General features: G+C 44.4%; 1 protein-coding gene across 1 annotated transcript; it reads right to left on the minus strand.

Annotated features, from left to right (window-relative positions):
- Positions 1-3,662: 3,662 nt before the first annotated feature.
- On the minus strand, positions 3,663-10,920 carry LOC138611383 (gastrula zinc finger protein XlCGF57.1-like). Its single transcript, XM_069684456.1, has 3 exons — positions 10,853-10,920; positions 9,718-10,516; positions 3,663-3,825 (listed from the first exon to the last, which is right to left on the minus strand). Exons 1-3 carry the CDS (start codon positions 10,903-10,905, stop codon positions 3,778-3,780), a joined length of 900 nt encoding a protein of 299 aa, XP_069540557.1. The 5' UTR covers positions 10,906-10,920; the 3' UTR covers positions 3,663-3,777.
- Between the last annotated feature and the right edge of the window lie 995 nt (positions 10,921-11,915).

Genomic DNA, 11,915 nt, shown 5'->3' on the forward strand with positions numbered 1-11,915 from the left:
TGGTGAAAGTCTTTGAGGAAGCATTCCTGCTGCACTCGCTGGTATAGGATCCTTTCGACTTTCAACACTATAGCCAGCTGTGCTCCTGTTAGTGCTGCACACAGCTCAAGACGGGGTACAGACTGTTGTTTCTTTGGGGCTACAGGGGATCTAGCTGTGAGAAAAGATGTCTCCACTTCACCCTCTGCGTTCTCTGTCCGGAGGTATGCCACAGAGCCATAGGCAAGATCGGAGGCATCGCAGAATATGTGAATCTGTCTCTGACTGCTCTCAGAATCTGTCTTCTCACTGTTGTAGCACCTTGGCAGGATAATGGAGAGATCTTCAGGGAGTGATGGGTCATCCCAGTCCCTCTTCTTATCCCACAGTCGCTGCACCACAACCTTGGCTCTGGTTGTATAGGGCACAATGAACCCCAGGGGGTCATACTGACTGGTAAGACCTAATAAATGGTGCGAAGAGTAACTGCTGGGTGTTCGATGGGATGATGCTAATAGGAGAGTGTGTCCGTGGAGCAATGCGAAAGAAGTCCAAGAGCTAGTTCAGAGGTATTTGGTTGTCCTTGAGTTATCCACAGCTCTGCAATCTCTGACCTGTGCGCAGGTAGGAGATGTGAAATAACTGTAGGCTTATTGCTGGCCCACTGTCTCAGTTCAAATCCCCCACTTACTAGTGTGTCCTGGAGTTTACCAACAAGGGCCATGGCTTCCTCTTCTGATGTCAGGCTTCGTAGACAGTTGTCAATGTAGAATGACTTGAGGATCGCCTCTCTGATGTCCTCACCCTTAATGCTGTGATCGATGATAAGTTTTTAGAGAGCGAACTCAAATGTGCAATTGAAAACCGTTCTGTGCTTCCCATTTTGGGTCACCATATGATGGCAGATGTACCAGCTGGTTGGTGTATCCTCCTCACCTTGTCCCAACATCTTGACATAGCCTGCAGTGGCTAGTCTCTGGATCTCTGAACTGTAAGCTGCTGCTTTCTCTGGATCCTTGGACAGCCTCTTCTCTGTTGCTCGGAGTTGAGGTAGGACTGCCTCCTTGGGTGCTTTGACTGGGGGCATGTTTTGCACATGTAAGAGAGGGGTAGCATATCTTTGAACACCTTCTATCTCTACTCTTATTGTCTTGCTCTCCAGAAGTGCTAGGGCCTCTTTGTCCTGTTGTGATCGGGTGCAGGCCTTTTCACTGCACCAGGACAGGACGTCCATTTGCCACAGCTTCTTGACGTGGCTATGGTTGTCTGCTGGTGGTGATAGAACAGATGTAAAAAGGCACTGCTGTTCTGACAGACAATGCCTAGGAATCTGTGCTGGGCCTTGGAGTGTCCAACCAAGACGAGTCTTTACTGCGGCAGAACCTCGGGGGGGCCCCAGGCATACTGGCTCTACTGGTGTGATCAAGTGGGGGTGATCAGAGCCAATCAGCAGAACTGGGCATACGAGGTGTAATGGTTGCAGGGGCAGATCCCTCAGGTGCCTGTATTTCTTCCGTAGGGCCTCCACAGAATGTGTGTGTTCAGCCAACCCTAGGCGTTTTGCAGTGAATGCTCAGTTGACAGAGAAGACCCGATGTGGTTCAGTTGCGGGGGAAATGGTGAAGGAGACCATAGCGCCATGTAAAATCTGCAGCTCTTGTCGTACTGTCCTCACAGAGCCCCTTTGAGGCCCAGCTGTTGGGCTGCTGACTGGAGGAGGATAGTGCGTTCTGATCCATCATTCAGAATCGCGCAGGCATTCATAGTCCTATTTCCATTTCTCAGCACCACATTACTGATTTTGAGCAGAACCTTGCGCCCCTCTAATGGCCGGTCAATGTACAAGAGCTTCTCTGTGGCACTATTAATAGAGTCTCTCATGCGCTCTTTCTTTGCTCCAGTCTGCTCTTTCCCATCTTTAACCCAGTCATTAATGTCATGCAGTGCAAGGAGGTGTCCACTGTTACAGCTCTTGCAATGCATCTTCAGGTTACATTCCGCAGCCTGATGGCCTCTGCCACAGCGCCAGCAACGATGGTTATCCTGGATCCAGGTCTGCTTCTGGGTAGAGCTAAGCATCTTAAAGTTGGCAAAATTATTCAGAGAAGGTTTGCTGTTGTCACAGTAGGGCAGGGGTGGGCAACCCTGCTCCTGGAGGGCTACCTTCCTGCATGTTTTAGGTTTCTCCGCACTCTAACACACCTGATTCGAATATTTCGCTCATTACCAATCCCCTGAGACGCTTCAGTTGGTTGAAAACGAGCAGATCATTCAAATCAGGTGTGTTAGAGTGTGGAGAAACCTAAAACATGCAAGGAGGTAGCCCTCCAGGAGCAGGGTTGCCCACCCCTGCAGTAGGGGCAGTATTTCTTAAATGTCTCTGTTGAGGTCGGTGGTGGCACTGTAGCCATCTGGGACGTATCTGATGTGTTCATCAGAACTGCTAAAGGCCCAGTTACAGACTTGGAGAATTTCTTTTGCCCTTTGGGTTTTGTTTCCTTCTCCTTCTTTGAGCTACTGCTGAACCAGGTTGTAGCGTGGCATCAGGATAGGCCTGACCCAGGCATGACCTGGTCATTTGACCCCAGCAGGAAGAGAGCTAGGCCGCTAACTCTGCTCTGGGGCAAATTGAACACAAATGGTATCAAGGAGGGGTTTACAACCCTCTCCCCCATTTGTGTCAACATTCCACAGAGTCAGGAGGTAAACCTTGGGACAACCTCCAATAAACTGCAATGATTGTCATTTTTTAAACGTTTGCATTTAAAATAGTATGTTGAGGATAAGTAACCAAATGCTTTGATAGTCTGTAAACACACACACACACACACACACACATATATACAGTGGGGCAAAAAAGTATTTAGTCAGCCACCAATTGTGCAAGTTCTCCCACTTAAAAAGATGAGAGGCCTGTAATTTTCATCATAGGTATACCTCAACTATGAGAGACAAAATGAGAAAAAAAAATCCAGAAAATCACATTGTCTGATTTTTAAAGAATTTATTTGCAAATTATGGTGGAAAATAAGTATGTGGTCAATAACAAAAGTTCATCTCAATACTTTGTTATATACCCTTTGTTGGCAATGACAGAGGTGAAACGTTTTCTGTAAGTCTTCACAAGGTTTTCACACACTGTTGCTGGTATTTTGGCCCATTCCTCCATGCAGATCTCCTCTAGAGCAGTGATGTTTTGGGCCTGTCGCTGGGCAACACGGACTTTCAACTCCCTCCACAGATTTTCTATGGGGTTGAGATCTGGAGACTGGCTAGGCCACTCCAGGACCTTGAAATGCTTCTTACGAAGCCACTCCTTCATTGCCTGGGCGGTGTGTTTGGGATCATTGTCATGCTGAAAGACCCAGCCACGTTTCATCTTCAATGCCCTTGCTGATGGAAGGAGGTTTTCACTCAAAATCTCACGATACATGGCCCCATTCATTCTTTCCTTTACACGGATCAGTCGTCCTGGTCCCCTTGCAGAAAAACAGCCCCAAAGCATGATGTTTCCACCCCCATGCTTCACAGTAGGTATGGTGTTCTTTGGATGCAACTCGGCATTCTTTCTCCTCCAAACACGACGAGTTGAGTTTTTACCATTTTGGTTTCATCTGACCATATGACATTCTCCCAATCCTCTTCTGGATCATCCAAATGCTCTCAAACTTCAGACGGGCCTGGACATGTACTGGCTTAAGCAGGGGGACACGTCTGGCACTGCAGGATTTGAGTCCCTGGCGGCGTAGTGTGTTACTGATGGTAGCCTTTGTTACTTTGGTCCCAGCTCTCTGCAGGTCATTCACTAGGTCCCCCCGTGTGGTTCTGGGATTTTTGTTCACCGTTCTTGTGATCATTTTGACCCCACGGGGTGAGATCTTGCGTGGAGCCCCAGATTGAGGGAGATTATCAGTGGTCTTGTATGTCTTCCATTTTCTAATAATTGCTCCCACAGTTGATTTCTTCACACCAAGCTGCTTACCTATTGCAGATTCAGTCTTCCCAGCCTGGTGCAGGTCTACAATTTTGTTTCTGGTGTCCTTTGACAGCTCTTTGGTCTTGGCCATAGTGGAGTTTGGAGTGTGGCTGTTTGAGGTTGTGGACAGGTGTCTTTTATACTGATAAAGAGTTCAAACAGGTGCCATTAATACAGGTAACGAGTGGAGGACAGAGGAGCCTCTTAAAGAAGAAGTTACAGGTCTGTGAGAGCCAGAAATCTTGCTTGTTTGGAGGTGACCAAATACTTATTTTACCGAGGAATTTACCAATTAATTCATTACAAATCCTACAATGTGATTTCCTGGATTCTTTCCCCCCATTCTGTCTCTCATAGTTGAAGTGTACCTATGATGAAAATTACAGGCATCTCTCAGAGGGATGTTACCCGGGTTAAAGCCCAGGGCACCTGAAACTCCAGGCCACACGACGGCCTCCATACGCCTCGACAGCGCAGTTGACTCTCTCATCCGTCAGAGTAGGTCTAACTTTGCTTTACTGTATATCGGAGTTGATGTGGTAGTATTAAGTGTATTAGGGGTTAGAGTAGAGCTTTAGCTAAGTTCCCTCCCAATATCTCAGCTGCTGCACCGTGCTCCCTTTACAGGTTTCATTTTCAGCCCATCTTTTCATCATATTCATCCTTGTATTAATCAGTTTCATGCTCATCACCATATTCATTTATCTCATGTATATTGAGTAGTTTAGTTAATAAATTCTTCATTTATAAAGATCTGCATTATGTGTTTTGTATGTGTGAAGTACTAAGCCTCTGTACACCGCGAAACAAACTCAATTCTAGATCGTAGCAACCTTCAGATCATGAGATTGAATTAAAATAATTAGGTAACTAATTATAAGTTTTCCCTGTTTTATCAAAATAGGGTGGTGCCCCGATAAATACCTATGATAGGTAAAATCTTTTAATTAACGTTAAAGTTAACTTCTCGTCAATATAGAGTGCAGGCATTCTATGGCTAGTCTAATTAATTATTAAATAATTAATCGACCGATTTATGCTACAGGGTGTTGTCTTCCTGCACCTGGAGCTCATATTCCAGCCAGTCAGCCAGGTCGATGAAAGTTGGTATGGGCACCCTAAGGGGATGATGAAATGAAATGTTGGAATTTAGAGCAAAGATCATGAGGAAGCTTGCTTAACAGGTGGGAAACATAAGAACCACACTCCAGTTCCACTTTGCCTTTTTTTCCCAGTTGCTCCAACATGCTAACAAGCAAGCGCACACAGAGGGCTAACATTCTGAAGGCTTGTGTGTCACCACTTGCAATGTTGGATCCATCCATAAGTTCAACTATGCGCTGTAAGGCCAACTGATGGGGCTGTCCATACTGCAGTTTAAGGGCTTCCATTGTATCAGTAAAGGGATGTTTAGAGCTACAGTAGGAGTCAGCAATCAATAGCACCTCTTCTGTCTTGAGGTGGTGAACGAGTATCTGATATTTTAATCTTTCTGAAGCATCTTGGGGAAGAAGATTATCTAAATGTCACAAGGCGGAAGTATCGATTTTATTTACACATTTTATTATGCATGCTTTTTTAGAGTTATTCATGTCATGGTTTTATTTATAGCTTGATTTTTATTGACGTTTTATTGTTTTAATGATTGCTGTGTATTTTGCTTTTGGTTTTATTGCATGCTTTTAAATTGAAACTGTGAGTATACTTCCGGCCTTGAAGGACTGTTAATGTTGGATTACCTGCAGCTGTGTAGCCCTGCTTTAATTGACAGTTTTGCCCACCACTGAGAATGGGAACATGCCTGTCATGTCCAATCGGCGGCTGAGGGGAGCGCACTCGGACAGATAGAAAAGACGCCGGCGGCAGAGGATCAAGAAGAGCGAGACACAGAGCGAGACACGAGGAAAGCAAGGACAAGAACTTCGGCGCTAGCAGAGCGAGGCCTGTTTGAGAAGCGATGGGATCGGAACCACCATCAGCCAGCAGGGTGACAGCCTACGCCCGGCCGAAACAAGAGGAAATTCCAGAGTGTTACGACGCGAAGTACACACGGCGGCAGAGTGAGGAGCTCTGCCTAGCGGTGTAAGTTTCCCCTGGGGACATTAGTAACACTCTGGTATATGTTCTACGGTGGTTAATGATAAGAATTGAATGTTGTGTATACAACGTACTGGCGGAGTGTCTCTGTGTCCATAGGTGGTCTGTACTGTGGTGTGTGAGTGCGGCCAAGGAGCAAAGAAGAAGCCAAGGAGGCAATAAGGAAGGCGAGGGGCTCAACCAGCGACATCGCAAATAGGTCATATCCTCCTTGTTTTTAGTGACTTTTAACCTCGTTTTAATTGAAGGACTCTTGGCTCTCCTCGCCTTTTTATTGGGCTTTTCCCCTTTTTAACCCACTTTTATCAAAGACATTTTAAGACTTTTTAACCGTTCATTTTAGTGGGATTTACTGGTGTTGTGTAACATTCAGCCGTGAAATAAAAATTACTGTGGTTGCACCAGTAACTATTGTCTACTTGACCTCTGTCAGTGTTGCTCTCCCACCCGATCATTTCAAACGAACCTACTCCATAGAATTTAAATCCCTTTCAATTTCTCCATATCCATTACTCCACCCCCGTTCAAATCTCATCACATAAAGCTATACTCAGACGGTTGAACTCTCTGGGGTTCAGGTGGCTCATGTCAGGGATGGTTGGCGTTGGGTCCCTGTAGATCTGCTCCTGTCCACCTACTGGGCTAGGCGTTCGGTGACGGGAGTAACGGTACCTGAGGTTATTGCCTCTCCTTGTGGTTGCATCTTCAGTCTCATGTGTAACTTGATCTCTGTGCAATGTAGACCTGTAATGATGCTCCACAGATCCCTCGCTCTCGGATGAGCTAGTGTGAGACAGTTCAGATAGTTCTCTGCTGCGTTGGTACATTCGCCGACTGTTTCTGGAGACACTCCTTTTTCTTGACTGAGGAGAGGGGCTTGATCTGGCTTTATCAGATTTGTGTTCCAGACTTGGAGACTGCAGCTCTGGGTTTGTATGGCTGGTTGATGAGGGTTGAACATGGGAGCTTTTACCTTGCGGCTGCTGTATCAACACACCTAAGTGCTCTACTTGTTTGTGGAGTTCATGAGTATCGAAGGAACTCTGACGGCTGAGCTGCTCCAGCTTGGGCTGACTATGTTCACTCTGATAGCAAAGTCTAGCAATCTGCATCTTTACCTCTTCCAGCTCCTTAAGCAGCGCTTCTTTCTCCAGATCCCTTTTCCTCTGCTCACTCTTGAGGGGTGATTAATTTTTTTAATACAGGACAATCCCGAACTGACGAGGGAGAGAGAGAGACGGCTCAGAGATATGATCCAGGAGCAGTTTATCACAGTTTAAAAATCAAGCGATCCACATGAAGTTAATCAGAGTTCTTAGTGCAGTGAAAAGGACACAGATCTGTGTGTGTTTCTCAGGCTCTGCTCCTGGCTTAATAGCAGTCGCAATCTGTACAGTATTTTCACGGAAAGTTACCATAAAGTATAAACTACATCTTCACATCACATGCCGTGAATGACACGAGCAGGAGCTATAACCCGCGTGCAGATCATCATAGTTTATAGTATCGCAGCACGGGGAGGAGACCGACGCTTCATAGCGTGGATCTGCGTGTTAATCGCTCAGATCTTTCTGTCTGTCTGTCTCTCTGTCTGCCTGCCTGTCTGTCTGTCACTGTTAACAGAGACTTCAGTCTGCTGTATATCATATATTTGATAAACACAGAGCTGTCGAGGAACAAGAGGCTTCATGATCAAACTTCGTTTTACATCATGTCGTCACTCTAGTCCGCGATCACCCACTCCCTCCCTCCCTCCCCCCTCCCTCTTTGCTCGTGCGCAGCAGCTCTCCCCCTCTCTGTACTGTGTGTCTGCATCACACTTTCCTTCATGTGATGTTTTATATTATTATATGATAAGTCCAATGAAGGAGACTGAGCCTCCGTGTTTATCTGCATACAGAGCGGGAAAGTGAGATCTGATCACAGTTGGTCACTGAAGACGCATTTGAGGGGCTCGTTAATGCCAGGTGTGAACCGCAGGCTTAGAGCTGACCACTTGTGATCGGATTGCCCAGGACTGATGCGCAATACCAAATGTGAACAGGGCCCTTGTGGCTGTGAAGCCCATCTATTTCCCAACTGCATATTAACAGGAAGTAACCACTTTCACCCACTAGGTTGTAGTATAGGAATAGGAACAACACTGACACTACATTCTGGAGTTACCTGGTAAAAAAACATTTACCTTCCCGGTGCCCGCCCATCCTTTCCTCCCTGCCCATATAAACTGTATCACCTGGTGCAAATTTGTTGCAGAGCCCACAACCTCAATTTCAGAGCACTTCTTACTGAGAAGTGACATTGACAAGCGCAGTGGTGCTTCAAAAAGTTGAACTTTTTTCAACGGAGACTGCTGTGAGCACAGCGACAAAAAACAGCTAACGCAGAGGGTGGATGATGAGCGCTGAAAACACTAAACCGCATTGGTTTTGTAGAAATAGTAGGTGCTGCCTACTTAACATTATTTAACATATATTCATATATATGCAAAATGTATCTGACAATAAAAGAAACATTTGCATGACAAATAAAACTGTTTCTGCAAAACTGGCACCAAAATAAAATATTAAATAAATTGAGCCAAGTATAACAAGAAAATACAATACACACAAAAGTAGGAACAAAAAAAAGTTTTTTTGTTTTTAATTTCCCTCCTTCACATAGTGCTGATACAGAAAACAGACACTAAACACAGACCAGCTCAGTTAACATCGTGTCAATAGTAATTGTTGTAGCCATTTCTGTTTAGAATCAATTTTAACTTTAATACATTCATTTTTGCTTGCTTTAAATTGTTACATTAATTTAATGATAAAGTATGTTTAATTTTGAAAATAATTTTATAAACTTACCAATTTGATTAGTTTCTACAGAGGAGTAGGTTTTTGTCAGGCGACTGACTCTAATTATAGGTTCACCCCCTACGGCTACCAGTTGTCAGTCTAGCAATGTCGAACGGATTTGACTGTGGCTCAATGCCAATTTTGACCTACTTGTCATTTTAATTTCTTTAATAAAGTTTGCTAGTTACCTTATTCTTTTTGTTACCTTTTGAGTTTATTTAGTCTATTCTGTTTCCGACAGTAGTGCCGTTTCGGTAGAGTGGTCCCGCTTAAAGCCAAACAGATTTGGGTCCAACAGATTGTTCTTGGACAGGAAGTCAGAGACTTGATTAAAACACTCGACAGGAAGGGTAGAAGTGAAACTGGTATGTAGTTTTTAACCTGGTTTGGGTTGAGGGTGGGTTTTTTAAGCAGTGGGTTACCTGAGCTTGCTTGAATGGAGTGATGTTCTCTGATCTCCTTTCAATAATCATCACTGTCTTCAGTCTCAGGCTCAAAAGAGTCTTCAGTCTTCACCTCAGTCTCTGGTTGTAAATGTCTCTCTGGATCTGAGTCCCTGGCTGGTTCTGCTTCTCCACAGCCCTCTCCATCAGCTCCTGTTTCTGCCTCTCTTTCCTCTTTAGTTTGGTTTTGATGAAGCGCTGTAGCCTGATTGCCCACACATTGGTGTCTTTTTAAATGATGATGCCCAGAGAATCTTTGGTCGCAAACACTGCAGCTGTGGCGTTTCTCGCCTTTGTGAAGTGCAATGTGTTGTTTCAGATAAGACTTGTAGTCAAATCTTTTACCACACTCAGAGCAGCTGAAGGGTTTCTCTTTAGTGTGAATTCTCATGTGCCTGGTCAGACTTCCTTTTTGGGTAAATCTCTCGCCGCACTCAGAACAGCTGAAGGGTTTCTCTCCTGTGTGAATTCTCATGTGTCTGGTCAGATGTTCCTTTTGGTTAAATCTTTTACCACACTCAGAGCAGCTGAAGGGTTTCTCTCCTGTGTGAATTCTCATGTGTGTGGTCAGATTTCCTTTTTGGGTAAATCTCTCACCACAATCAGAGCAGCTGAAGGGTTTCTCTCCTGTGTGAATTCTCATGTGTCTGGTCAGATGTTCCTTTTGGTTAAATCTTTTACCACACTCAGAGCAGCTGAAGGGTTTCTCTCCTGTGTGAATTCTCATGTGTGTGGTCAGATTTCCTTTTTGGGTAAATCTCTCACCACAATCAGAGCAGCTGAAGGGTTTCTCTCCTGTGTGAATTCTCATGTGTCTGGTCAGATGTTCCTTTTGGTTAAATCTTTTACCACACTCAGAGCAGCTGAAGGGTTTCTCTCCTGTGTGAATTCTCATGTGTGTGGTCAGATGCCCATTTTGGTTAAATCTTTTACCAAACTCAGAGCAGCTCAAAGGTTTCTCTTTAGTGTGAATTCTCATGTGCCTGGTCAGACTTCCTTTTTGGGTAAATCTCTCACCACAATCAGAGCAGCTGAAGAGTTTATCTCCTGTATGAATTCTCATGTGTGTGGTCAGACTTACTTTTTGGATAAATCTCTCACCACAATCAGAGCAGCTGAAGGGTTTCTCTCCTGTGTGAATTCTCATGTGTGTGGTCAGATGCACAGTTTGGTTAAACCTTTTACTGCAAATAGAGCAGCTGAAGATTTGATCTTTTCCATGATGTACCATGTGAAGTGTCAGACTAGATTTTTGGTTAAATCTTTTAATGCACACAGAGCAGCTGAAGGGTTTCTTTCTTGTGTGAATTCTCATATGTATGGTCAGTTGCCGTGTTTGGTTAAATCTTTCATTGCAAAGAGAGCAGCTGAAGGGTTTCTCTCCTCCATGATTTACCATGTGAACTGTCAGATTAGACTTACGGTTAAATATTTTACTGCAAAGAGAGCAGCTGAAGAGTTTCTCTCCTGTGTGAATTCTTCTGTGTGTGGTCAGATGTCCTTTACGGTTAAACGTTTTACCACACTCAGAGCAGCTGAAGGGTTTCTCTCCTGTGTGAATTCTCATGTGTGTGGTCAGATTTCCTTTATGGTTAAACATTTTACCACACTCAGAGCAGCTATGTGATTTCTTATGGTGTCTTATTGTCAAAGTTTTCCACAGAGTTAAAACCTGACTGATGTTCTCTGGTCTCCTTCCAATCATCATCACTGTCTTCAGTCTCAGGTTCAGAAGAGTCTTCAGTCTTGACCTCAGTCTCTGGTTGTAAATGTCTCTCTGGATCTGAGTTCCTGACTGGTTCTGCTCCTCCACAGTCCTCTCCATCAGCTCCTGTTTCCATCTGTTCAGTTTGTCTCTGATGAAGCTGTAAGGACTGAGGTTTCTCTTCATCATCTTCACTCTTCACAGTGACAATAGTGAAGGGGAACTTGTTGGTATCAGTCTCCTCCAGTCCTTGAAGCTGCTCTCCCTCCTGACTGATCCCAAGTTCCTCCTGTTCCTCTTTAATGTGGGGGGGCTTAGTGTCCTCCTGGTTCAGACCGGGGCTCCACTCCTGCTGCTCAGGTTGAAGCTCTTCTTTACTCAACAACAGCTGCTGGACGTCTGCAGGACACAGTAAACAAAAAAACAGATGTTATGGAAAACGACCAGCAAATGTTTAAGCAAATCTGAAAAACTTTAGGACTGTAAAAGAGAGACAAACTTTTTCTTCATAGCTGGTAACATTGTTCAACTGTACATCTATGTCAATCTCATAAATTGTCCAAATGAAAATATTAAATTTAAGTTTTTTGCTGGGTTAGTGGTGGATCACACATGTTTACATACATCAACCAGAGAAGATATGGATCAACATATTTTCAACAAATACATTTAAGAAACATAAACCATTCACCAGCATTCAGTAGTCATGAGGCTGAAGTACAATAGTGAAGGTTTTATTATTCTGTAATCAGCCGTGCAATTATTCAAACTGTTAGGGAGGATCTGAAAATGTCCAGCAGAGAGCGCAAACAGTTCATGTAATGAACTGACGGACTTCACTAAAGCTGTAAACAAAAAGAACTGCAGATTTG

This window comes from Semicossyphus pulcher, unplaced genomic scaffold, assembly GCF_022749685.1.
Source record: "Semicossyphus pulcher isolate SPU_LCO1_2020_fin unplaced genomic scaffold, fSemPul1.0.p SCAF_11, whole genome shotgun sequence".
Classification (NCBI taxonomy): domain Eukaryota; kingdom Metazoa; phylum Chordata; class Actinopteri; order Labriformes; family Labridae; genus Semicossyphus; species Semicossyphus pulcher.

Coding starts and splice junctions, on each gene's coding strand:
- LOC138611383 (XM_069684456.1), bottom strand. CDS start 10,905: ATGAGAATTCACACAGGAGAGAAACCCTTCAGCTGCTCTGAGTGTGGT. Junction 10,517..10,852: donor TGCTCTGAGTGTGGTAAAAC/GTTTAACCGTAA, acceptor TTGCAGTAAAAG/GTTTAACCAAACTGTGCATC. Junction 3,826..9,717: donor CCAGGCACATGAGAATTCAC/ACTAAAGAGAAA, acceptor AATGATCACAAG/AACGGTGAACAAAAATCCCA.